The 12,825-nt window shown below is 35.3% G+C and overlaps 1 protein-coding gene across 3 annotated transcripts in view; it reads right to left on the bottom strand.

Annotated features, from left to right (window-relative positions):
- Positions 1-480: 480 nt before the first annotated feature.
- The window catches only part of LOC150107623 (eukaryotic translation initiation factor 5A-1-like), a 67,596-nt gene continuing 55,251 nt past the window's right edge, over positions 481-12,825 (bottom strand). For all 3 annotated transcript variants that reach the window (XM_090391431.1, XM_090391429.1, XM_090391430.1), the window contains exons 4-5: positions 12,244-12,381; positions 481-1,567 (exon numbers count right to left, since the gene is read on the bottom strand). In XM_090391431.1, the coding sequence (XP_090247557.1) occupies positions 1,508-1,567; positions 12,244-12,381 (198 nt within the window). In that variant the 3' untranslated portion in view covers positions 481-1,507. The remainder of the gene's footprint in view (positions 1,568-12,243; positions 12,382-12,825) is intronic.

Here is a 12,825-nt window from a genome sequence, read left to right as displayed (position 1 = left end):
TATTATTTTATTCAGTGTGTGATCAACAAGTCCATGCATAACTGTAGTTGTTAGATCAGATCAATTCCTGATTTCTCATAAGAAATTATTTTATTCTGAGAAAGAACTTAGCATGAATTGCTGCTAAATAACGAAGATGCAATAAAAAAATCATTTTACCCATGACAGTGAATGGTCTTCACAAATACAAATTAGTTCTATATAAAAAAAAAAAAAAAAAAAAAAAAAAAAAAAAAAAAAAAAAAAATTCCATTAATGCCTTTAGTTCCCTTATATAGGGAGTAGACAAGGCTGTTTATTACTTAAATGAAACTGAATGATTCTGTATTTTTTTTTTTCACTACCAATTAACCATTTTTATGTAGCTTATAGATGGAAAACACACTACACATTTATAAAATCAAAAATATATAATGTCTAATAAGACCAGTTTTTTCAAATCTTTTGATGTCTGTAACAAATTTAGGAAACTAACCACAATTTAAGGTTTGATTTTTTTAATACCAGCTCTTCAATAATACAACTTTGTCGTTAGGCACAAAACCACTGCATCAGAAACAAAATTTGACCAATTAAGTTAAACACTATCACGGAATGCCATCACATTATAGAACCATTTAACCAGTTTCAGTCAATTATGCCACCAGAAAATTTTCTTATTAGAGAAACACTTGCAGAAGTTATTTGCATCTAGAAATGGTTTATCTATTAATATGAAAGCTAGATTGCATTTAAATTTTTACTATATTCAAATCTTTTTCTTTGTTAAGGTTCAAGGAGTGTCGAAGCATATACATTTAGGATACTTTTGTGGAAGATAACACGAAAAAATTAAACCAGACTGCTAACTTGTACAGAGGTAATAACAGCAACAGAATAAAAGGGCAAAGTAATGACCAATAAGCTTACTTTATATATATAATATAAAATTTCCTATCAACATAAGGGTCTGATCATCTGTCAGATACCCACAAACTTTTAGAAACATCACTTTCAGAATTTAACGCAAGCTATGAGTTCACAAAGTGCACTTAGTCTTACATGTGCAAAGCACCCTTCTGTCATTCTATTTTAATCAATTTCATTCACTCTGTACAATAACATTGAGGGGAAGGGTATGAGAAATACTATAACATACAAACTCCTGAGAATTTTCCATGTTTAATGAAACAAGACTGACAACACTTAAGATAAAAACAACTGTCTTCCAGCTTTGTAAGCATTTAAATCCCATAATGAAGCTGTAGTTCATAACTTATGAAAAAAGTAAAAGAAAATCCCTCAAATTAAGTTTTAACTCTTATACATAAAAATAGCCTAATTTAAAATTTTAATTTTGGCTTAATTCAGGTTTCAATTTATATGAAATGAAAAATTTAGCACTAACTGAACCAGATGAAAGTGTGAATTCTTTTAACTCCTCAATACATGCAATGGGATGTGATCAATTTCAATGAGTGTCCTCAACATTCCCCCCCCCTGCTTTACCCAATATAGTCTTGAGTCTTTAATTGGCATTTTTGCAAGCAATGATTGCTTCTTCTCCCACAGCACACAGGACTGTAACCTAATAAAATGAAAAGCACACACATATATGTATCACATACAGAAATATCCAATAAAAGAAATGTATAAGAACAGTACAGGAAAACCTCGTTTAACGCGAATTCAATATGCAGGATAATCAGCTAGCGTGACTGAGTGAAATGACACTATTTCCTGCTTTAAGCAAGTGATTAATGAATTAACGCAATTTTCTGTCACCAATCTGCAGTGAGTGTCTGGAAGTCATTAACAAACATAAAAAGTACTGCTAGTAATACAATGATTGTGCGAGACCTGGGATACAGTGAGTTTACAATTTGGACTATATTAAATAAGAGCAAAGAATACAAAGAGCAAGGAAAAGTTGCTCTGCTCCTTTAAGAAAACAGATCATCCAAAATAGAAGCCATGTAATGATCGAAATGGAGCGTATCCTATCACTCTGGATTGAGGATTATAACCAAAAAAGAATACTCTTAGTACAGGGAATATTATTATTACATGACACTTCTAAGGAATCTAGACTCATCTAGGGAGGGCAATTACTCTAGAACTCTCCGTTTCCACCACTCCAGTAACAGCATCTACCTTCATCACCTACACCAATGGCATCTACCGCCGACCACCACTATTAGTAGTTTCACAGACAATCACAAACATCCATGCCCACGGTAGCGACGGGATTCGAACCCACAGCCTTTTAGCTGGAGAGCGGATATGCTAACCACTTGGCCAGCCAGGCTGGCCAAAATATTCAGGCAAAAGCTCTCAATATTTTTATCCCATTGAAAGAGACTAAATTTCAAGAGGAATGTGAAAACTTTTAAAAATCAAACTGGACTGCACAACATAAGAATGACTGGGGAATCTGCTAGTGCTGATAAAGATTCTGCAGACAAGTTTTCTGAAGAATTGCAAAGCATAATTCAGGAGGGCGATTATGACGATAGGAAAATATTCAATGTTGACAAAATTTGTCTCTTTTGGAAATGTATGCCAACAAAAACTTTCCTAGCTAAAACTGAAGTATCCAACCAGAATACAAAGTATCTAAAGATCATGTTATGCTTTTATTAAGAGGCAATGCAGAAGGAGACTTGGAACTCAAGCCTATGTTAGTTCATCATGTACAAAATCCAACATGACATTATTGAAGAAATCAGCACAAGCTGAAAAGAACTTGGATTTAATGAACTGGATAATGAAGATGTGAGAACCTTGCTATTCCCATTCAGAACAGTTAAGCAAGAATCTCCAACTAGAAGAATAGTGTGCTTATGAAGAAGAGAATGTTACTACTAAGAAGCTAACTGCAAAAGAACTTGAACTAGTTTTCAATCACATTGAGTATGCTAAAGAAATTTTGTTTGATGCTGATCCTGATATGGAACAAAGCTTCAAAGTCCACTGAAATCTTGATAAAGCTATCGCAAATTGCATGACAAGATGAAAAAGTTGAGCATGATTCAAACATCTTTACTTAATTTTTTTTTTGTAAAAAGTAGCTCAAATGAAATGTTTAGACATTAAATAAAAATTAAGCAATTAATTTTTATTAACTTTGGTAATTTTATCCTCTAATATAGCTTATACTTAATCCCCCCCCCCCAATTTACACTAACTGATGGATTAATTAATTGTGTTAAACAAGGTTTTCCTGTACTCACTATAATTAATAACTAATCAGAAATATTTAAGTCGATTTGAGAAATCCAAGATTTCAGTTAGCAGCTAGATGAACTGTATATGTAATAAAAGATTATGTTTTTGTATATATGCTTAATGCTGATCTGCACAAAATTTCAATTCTCCCTAATAAATTAAAGATGCCAAAATTTTTTGTTTTCATCCTTTATCCAAATGTAAGCAAACAAACTTTGCACATGAAGAATTTTCACAACAGGAAAATTCTTCATGTGCAAAGTATCTAAAAATAGTGTCTACATAGTTGTATACAGACACTAATGACTTCACATCAGTTGCCTTAGTATGCCATAACACAAAGCACACGACTGATACGACATGTATAATGCTATGCATTATGAGAAGGGCAACCACAGACCCAGAGGAAAACCGTTTACACTTGGATGAATGATTGAACTAAGAATTTCTTCACCATATCGTATGCTTACTCTGAACATCCACAGATGCTACATGGTCACTCCAATGCTCAGTGATGTACCACACCAGGCCTCGCCATGTGGTCTTGTATGTTTTTCTGGAGGTGTCAACTCTCTGAAAATCAGTCACTCCACACCATTCATTGACAGTCTACCCCTTCCTCTTTTTCCAGGAACTTTACATTTTATTACTGTTCTGAGAAGTCCTCCTTCCATCCTTTCAAGTGTCCAAATTATTTTAATTTTCTTCTGTCAATATCTTTAAGGAGCCTTAAAGTTCTACTGATCTTTTCTAACATCCATTCATTTGTATGCCTTTCAGTACATGAAACCCTCAACAGCCTTCTGTAACACCCAAAAGCAGCCATTGCCTTTTCTTATCTGACTTCTTTAGGTTCCAAGTCTCAACATTCATAAGTCGTTGGAAAAACAACTGCATCCAAAATCCTCACCTTTGTTCTCATGGAGATAGATCCATCCTTCCAGATTTTAGACCAGTTGGACTTGTTTTAGCCATTTCTAATCTTCTTCTGAACAGCCATTTTTCACATTAATAATGAAACCCAGATACTCAAATTTGCTGACTTCAATTCTTTCTCCATTAAGGTACACTTGTTGTTTCTCAGGAGCTTCCCTGTTTCATTTCCTTTGAGAACCATAATTTTTATTTTGCTAGGACTGAGTTGAAGTCCCCTGTTATTACTCATCTTGTTAGCTTTGTCATAGTTCTTCCTTATTACAAAGGAGTACTGTATCACCAGCATACCTCAAATGACTGATCAATTTACCTCCTATCCTAATTCCTGTCTTGAGCTTATCCAGTGCTTCATGCATAATGTCCTCTGCATATATGCTAAACAAGTGAGAAGAAAGTAAACATCCTTGCCTAACTCCTTTTCCAACCTGAAGCCAATCAGTTAATTCAACACCTCTTCTTACCATGGCTTCTTGCTCCCTATATAAGTTGACCATCAACCCGACAGTGTGTTGTGGAAAACTCATTCTTTTCATTACTTCCACAGTTTCACATGCTGAACACAGTCAAAAGCTTCAGAGTGGTCAAAGGAACACATTACCAGAGGAAGTCTAAATTCTTTATATTTTTTATGATCTGTCTAAGGCAAATATCTTATCTCTGGTGCCCTTACCTTTCCTGAAACCTGCTTGTTTCTCAGGCATCTATTCAAAGATGCCAAGAAATTCTTGGCATCTTTAATTTATAATATAACAAGTGAAAAACTATCAACAAATTTTCCCCTAATGTTCTGAAAGGTAATGCAAGTTTAAAAGAATTTGAAGCAGTTAGAATGAATAGTTTATAGTGCCCTGCAAAATATCAGTTATGAAATTTATGCAAGGCTAGTATTTCAGATTTACCTTCAGATATTCTGCATCAGGACCATAAATCCTATTAGTGATTATCAGCACCTGATATTTTTGCAAATTTATAGACATTATTTGCCCTTCAAGATTGGTAATGAAATTATTACTATGTGCACATGCATATAAAGCAGTTTCAGAAATTTTTAATTATAAGTAACATTAATTGTTCACACGTGATTTTAACAAATTTAGTTATAAAATTGTAAATAAAAATAGTTATTTTTTTCCCCACACAATATCAGGTACCCTTCTATGTTAGTTTCAGACCCAGAACAATGCCACTGTTAATGCATTAGATCAGGTATACCTGGTGGATTGTATTTATCTTTAGATTTAATTCATATGGTTTAATCAGCAACCCCCTTCCCCTCCAACTTAAGTGAACAAAGCAGTAAGAGAAAAAAGATCTAATCCTGCTCTTAAATTCAAAATATCTGCTTTACAAAGAGAAACATAACAGCAAGAAATGATCTTGTACACACACACACATAACAATGAAAATTCACATCTGTACATTATGTACTTGGAGCTTGTTTAAGCAGTACCAAATGCATTAAATGAGAAAAATAAACATTTCGGTATTTTCCTGTGGTCTATCACAGTTGTCAGGTACGCAAATAACATTTGGTTTTCTTTCCAATTGCTAACCTCAAAAGTTCTAATCACATTATTCTATGAAGGTAAATTAATTTGTACATAGGAACTTTCAATAGGAATATTGAAAGTTTCCCGAGGCTAGTACCGAATATCTTTTTAACATTTAAAACTTTACAAACTTGTAAAACCAATTCAGCTGTGAAATGTAAATTCTGACAATCAAGAATGACCTCAGAAACCATATTTAAAAACAATGCTATAAACAAAGCATCCAGCTAAGGAAGTGTTGTGGTATACATGTTATCTTACTTTGGGGAAAATGGGATAACATATTTACAACAAAGATATATCCATAGCTTCTTTCCATTATACTGGAGAGGAGGAAAGTACAACAATTCTGAAGAAATATACTAGAATGCCTAACTTGGAGCTACAAAGATTGGAAAGGCGCTCTTCCATGAATTGGTTCCTTAATTGACAAGATTGATTTTACAAAAATTCTTCACATTATATCTGATGGGTAGGCTAGTAAAATTCCTTCTCCAATTAAAGATAGGGAATTCTTGTATCTAAGTCGACCTGCTCAAAAGGAAACATGTCAGCAATTTAAAACACAAGGTATCATATCTTTAAAGTCATATGTTTTTCCTGGGCATATGGTGAAGTTGGGAGATTGCTTCAGAGCTGATATTGATTTTAAAAATAATCTCTGACCTGTAACAACTTCCATGTAATATTAAGGGGTGCTTAAGGGTCAAAGCTGTATAACTGAGAGGAGACCTCCACATAGCCTTTAAAGGAATGTGGAGAACCGGACCAGGGCTTCTGACCTAATGTCCAATCCTCACCTTCTCGTGGTGCACCCTGTTGGGTAACTACTTTGATACTGAACGAACGAGGATGGGCTGCAATTTGGGATTTAGCTGACCAAATTGTATTCTTATTGGTTAAACCAAAATAAAAAATGATGGTACAACATGACAAAATTTCATGCCGGCTGGGGCGTCGCCCGGTTAAACAAGGCCCCCGTTGTTTTCGCCAGGGAACCAGGGTGAACAGCGAAAAGTCAGCTACTGGAACAAATCTGAAAAAAAAACCCAACTCAACATCACCAGAGTTAAAGATCGGTACTATCAACGTAAGAAGCCTGAATGGCAAAGAAATGGAGCTAGCTGAGGAATTAGATAAGTACCAGATCGACATAATAGGGGTGACTGAAACAAAAAAAGACCAAAACTGGTGAGATCTTTCTGAGCAATAAATACAAAATGTTATATTCAGGCAATGACAATCAAGGAAAAGAAGGAGTAGCCATAGTATTCAACACAAAATACGAGGCTAATCTTCTTGAATGGCAGTCAGTCTCAAGTAGAGTAATGTGGGCAAATATGAGAATGGGGAACTGGACAATGAGACTTATTTGTGCCTATGGTCCCACTGAAGGTTCTACTAAGGTAGAAGTGGAGGAATTTTTTGAGGCTTTAGAAAAAGCAACTGACACAATGAAAAAGGAAAAGTTGGTCCTTGTTGGGGATCTAAATAGCAGAGTAGGAAATGATTGTGAGACATACAAATATTTTGGGAAAATTTGAAGAAAAGAGCAAAGCTAATAATAATGGCAAATATCTGTTGGATTTCTGCTCAGGACATGGACTGGTTATTACTAACACCATGTTCCAACATAAAAATGTGCACAAATTCACATGGAGAGAAGAGGCTAGGAATAAGAAAAGTCTCATTGACTATGTTATTGTTGATAGTGATGTTTTCTCCTTGGTGCAGGACACCAGAGTGTACAGAGGATTTGAAATTGGAAGTGATCACTATTTAGTCTTGAGCAGGATAAAATTGAATTTCATATTGAAAAGAATAACATGTAAGAAAGTTTTAAAGCGAATAAAAGTTGAGCAGCTCTCAGATGTGAACTGTAGACTAAAATACAGAAATATTATTGAAAAGAAAATGAAAGAGTTTGAGAACAGGAATCAAACCTTGGAGATTCAGTGGCAAACTCTGAAGGAAACATTGATCGATTCTGCCAGAGAGGCATGTGGTAATGTTGTGTGCAAGGATAAAAAAAAATCAGAACTCCCTGGTGGACACAGGAAGTTAAAGAGGCAGTGAAGGAAAAGAAGAAAGCATATCAAAAGTTCCTGGCAAATAAGTCAGCTTTTACTCTTACAGAATACAGAGACAAATGTAAGAAAGCTAAACAGTGTGTAAAACTAGCTAAACAAAAGTCATGGGAGGACTTTGGCAAGAATATAGAAAATAAATATCAAGAAGGTGGCAAAATATTCTGGAGGTTGTTGAAGAAGCTTAGGAATGGAGGAAAGAGTGCTGTAAAAGGAATTAGAGATGATAAAGGTGAAATGAAAACAGGAGAAAAAGATATCCTTGAAGTATGGAGTAATTACTTTGAAAAACTGCTAAATGAAACAAGCAGTGATGACAGCACAGTGATAAAAAACACTGACCAGGCATGCAGTCAGGAATACATATCCATACTTGAAGTCGAAAAAGCCATCAAAGCTTTGAAATGTGGAAAGGCAGCAGGAGTAGATGATATTCGACCAGAAATGCTGAAGTATGGTGGTATAAGAGTCTTACAGTGGCTGCACTGCATAGTTCAGAAAGAGTGGACAGAGGGACGAATTCCCGATGATTGGAGTAGAGCTCTCATAGTACCCATATATAAAAAGGGAAATAAAACTGAATGCGAGAATTACAGAGGTATTTCCCTACTGAGTGTTCCTGGCAAGATCTATGATAGTATACTTGAGAAACGGTTGAGAAGAATTGTGGAAGAAAAGCTTGGTGAAGAACAAGCTGGATTCAGGCCAAATAGAGGCTGTCAGGATCAGATCTTCACTTTAAGACAAATAGTCGAGAAAGCATGGGAATATAACAAAGATCTGTATTTAAGTTTTGTCGATTTGGAAAAGGCATATGACAAGGTGCCAAGAGAGAAGCTATTCAATACGCTGCAGTTATATGGTGTCAATGGGGCATTATATCAAGCAATACTTAGTCTTTATTTGAGTTGTGAGTCAGCAGTTAGAATTGAAGGAAGTACAGGAAGATGGTTTAATGTTAAATCTGGTGTGAGACAAGGATGTACATTATCCCCTCTGTTATTCATTATCTATATGGATCACATTATGAAGGAATGTGGTATTAAACCTGATATCAAAATTGGAGATGTTAATGTCAGCTCTTTGCTTTATGCGGATGATGTTATACTTCTAAATAAATCCGCTACAAGTCTGCAAGATTCTCTGACTAAATTGAATAGCTGTTGTAATAGATATGGTATGAAGGTCAGCAATAAAAAGACAAAGACAATGAAAATAGGCAGAATCATTGAAAATGTCAACTGTGTTGTGAATGGAGAACCTGTGGAACAAGTAAAACATTTCAGCTACTTAGGCACAATTTTTACTGAAGATGGTAAACTAAATATAGAAATAGACAACAGAATCAGCAAAGCTGGTATCGTGGGAAGTCAATTGAATAAATTCATATGGAATAAGAAAGAAATTAGTCGGAACACTAAATTAGCTGTATACAAGACAGTGTTCATACCAATTTTAACTTATGGATCTGAGAGCTGGGTCAGAAGTAAAACACTTGACCAAAGACTAGAGACCGCAGATATGAGAGTCCTGAGAAAGATTAGAGGCGTGAACAGATGGCATCAATGGCAATATCATATTAAAAATGAGGATATTAGGAAAGAACTTGACATTGTCAGCATCCAGGAATGCGTTAGCAGAGCTAATCTCAGATGGTATGGTCACTTAAATAGAATGGGAGAGGAAAGATTAGCAAAACAAGTGTTCTCTGCCAGGTTGGCAGGAAAACGACCCAGAGGAAGACCAAGATATAGGTGGATTGATACAGTACAAAGTGCCTTAGACGATAGAAATATAAGATCTGATAATGTTGGAGTCTTGACAAGTAACAGACTGATTTGGAGGAAAATTGTAGATAGGAAGTTAGTAATGATGTAATTTTTTCATGTATTACTGTCATATCCTGTACACCCCTTGAGGGTACATGGCAGGAATTTGATGATGTTTTTCCAGTCCTACTCTTACCTATTCTTAAAGTAATTTCTGTTCATTTAGAAAGGAGTGTTCTGATAGGAAAGGTAAAAATTTCTTCCCCAAAAGTCACCCTGCTGTAGAGCAATTGCGATTTCATCAGAATCCCACTGTTCTGAAGTACTTTCTTTTAATTGATTGCAAGATGAAATAAATATAGGTCTGACATCCACATCCCTTCCATAGGACCAATTGCTCTTGACAATGATAGAGAAGAAAGCTGAATTTCTCTAGAGTAAAACCATTGCTCTAGGAACAAACTTGGAAAGATGGACTTTAATATGTGATTAATGAAGCAAATGCTTCAAGCATCAAAAAACACTTTACACAGAAAGTATCAGGAAATGAAACATTTACCAAACCTAAAGGTTTTCAGTATCACACAAATTTAACGCAGTCAAAAGTGGGGAAGATTTGCAGCATTGACATGCCCCATTGAAGAATCTAAATGGTCAGATGTTGGTATAATAGATTCTTGGAATTACATTAAGAGATCATTTAGTGATTTTTTTTTTTTTTTTTTTTTTTTAAATTTTTTTTTTATTTGTTCTACCACCAGGACTGCTTCTATTTCCTGAGAATTATCAGGATCACTGCAATTTATAGCACCTAAACTTTCTTTTATTACAAGTGGGAGTATTTATTTCTGGGGTGAAAATTCTTTTCCTAGATGCAATCAAATTCGAGATCTGTAACAAGAAGTAAACTGCTGTTCCAAATCCAGTTAAGAAAATTTGTCAATTTAGGCACTAAATTCTTCCTTTAAGAATTCAGTTCCTGAGTAAGATGCCTGGGTACTGAAATGACCAGAACCTCCCATCCAAATTACTTCATGACAAGTGTAACCATGCTGATATCTAAAGAAGGATTCATGCTTTGCAAGACCCCACTTTCAGGAAAAGCTATTACAAAGTCACCTGTCCAATACCCAGCACCTCTTTTCAACATGCAGATTTAAGTTCTGTCTTCATTCTTAAACTGGAAAAATAATTTAACCACTGAAAACTAGACAAGACCAGTCAATGTCACAGAACTGATAGTTTGAAAGGAAACTGATAATGCATAGCATGCAAAGGAAGCATGCTATGCATTATGGGACATTGAGGCAACATTGTGAAATCAGTCTCTATATACAAGTAGCCTAGTTGCAAATATACTTCATGTACAAACTTTTCTTTTTTTATGACTGGGTAAAGAATTACAAAAGAACACAATTTCTTGCCATATAATTTATTTTGTAAAGAAGCAAAAACTTTCTACAACCATTCTGTGTTCATATTTTTAAGGTTGTTTTTGACAACTATCTGCCCCCCAACTTAATTCCCCCCCCCCCCAGATAATCTCAATTCCTTTCTAACATCTAATATATCTTCCCCTTTGAGGGAGCATCATCTGTTCTTATCACCTCTCAATATATTGCTCTATTTTCAGATCAATGCACAAATGACAGCACAGCAGTCTGAGTATCACAAATATGGCATGTTTATCAGTGACACAATCAAGGCAAAGCCTTCGCATGATGTCTAATGTAACTGCAGAAATGTCTAGAAGTATTTTAGTTCCAACAACGCAAAGAGGTAAGTAAACTTTTCTTTCTGCTGCAAAATGACATTTTCTAATGGAGACTCACGTGATTAGATTAAATGGCCTTACTATTCCATTCTCTTTAGTAGTTTATATTATAACAAGATAGCCAAAACTTCATTTTTTTTCAATTTCATTTATTTTAGGAAACTGACCCCACACACACACACCATAGGGAGAAAAATTGCATATTAGTGTCATGCACAGAGTAATGACAAGGGGTCATGAAAGCAGAAATCCACTTTCATTGTATTGTTGAAAAGCTGGAGATTGTGGTTGCTGGGAAATCTTAGTGAAGAAGACTGGTCCACAGAACAGATGAATAAGAGGCATAGGAAGTGCTTGCACTTTGACTAGATATTGGACAAGTTCCTACTTGTGTTTCAACAGGCCCTATGGAAAGCCAAAGAACAATGAATGCCAGTTTGGTAGAGTACCTGCAAAAAAAAAAAGTGTGAATAGAGTGAGTCAGTGGAGAAAGGAATCATTTATCACCTGAACTGCTGACAGCATCCAGAATTTTTTTTCCAAGGAGTTTTTGGTGGACCATTAAATGTGTGGACACTGTTTTTACAAAAAAGGCAGGGAAGGCTAATGCTACCTGATGGTTTATGCATCATTGAAGGTAAGGGAAGGTGAGTTGCATTCTCTTTTGAACGACGGAAGGCAAGAATATTCTGGTAGGCTTGAAAGTTAGCAGATTATCATTGCCCCAATGGTATGGGAAATCACTATTCAAGGTACTGGCTATAGAAAATCTTGAAGCTTTGGATATTCGTGCACTGCAGGATTTACCAAAGGAGTAGGGTAATGGGGGGTGTACTATCATCAGCAAGCATACTTATACTTAATCATTCAAAATTTATGGAGTGACCATTAAAACTAAAAATATAGTTCATGGTACTTACAATCACAGTATTATCCTCTTTACCAAATTCTTCTCTAATTTTCTGACCAAGATCACCTTCTGGAATTCTAAGATCATCACGTGTGTCACCTTTGTCATTCATCAATGTGGCAAATCCATCATCACTAATATCAATAAGCTAATAATAAAAAAAATAAATAAATAAAATGTACTGACTCATTATCCTTAACTGATAATAAGAAAAGAAATGATTTGAAAAAAAAAAAAAAAAAGTATATACAGTACCCCCCCTTTTTTTTACACTTTCCAGGGGACTGATGGAAAAAAGTGTAAATAGCAGGAAATGTAAAAAACATTAAAAACGGCTAAAAGATGACTTACTGCTAGTATGTGGCTCTACATACTAGATCAGCGCCTCCCAAACCTGTGAGCCACGACCCCCCAAGGGAGGCCGTGAAATAATGAAAACAAATTTAAAACGTTTTAAGACTAAGTGTGCCATGTCAAATGTGTATGCAAGATGCTCCACCTGCCTCTCCAGTGTATAAGGCATTAAATGCCCCATCGTCTCCTGATGCATTGCAATATACCGCCTCAGAACAGAGATAGCTTCCATTGCTTC

This window comes from Typopeltis vanoorti, chromosome 4 (genome assembly GCF_054136105.1).
Source record: "Typopeltis vanoorti isolate ZY-2024b chromosome 4, IOZ_Tvanoo_1.0, whole genome shotgun sequence".
Classification (NCBI taxonomy): Eukaryota; Metazoa; Arthropoda; class Arachnida; order Uropygi; family Thelyphonidae; genus Typopeltis; species Typopeltis vanoorti.
Note: the sequence above shows the minus strand (reverse complement) of the source record. Positions and strands in the feature narration are given on the sequence as shown.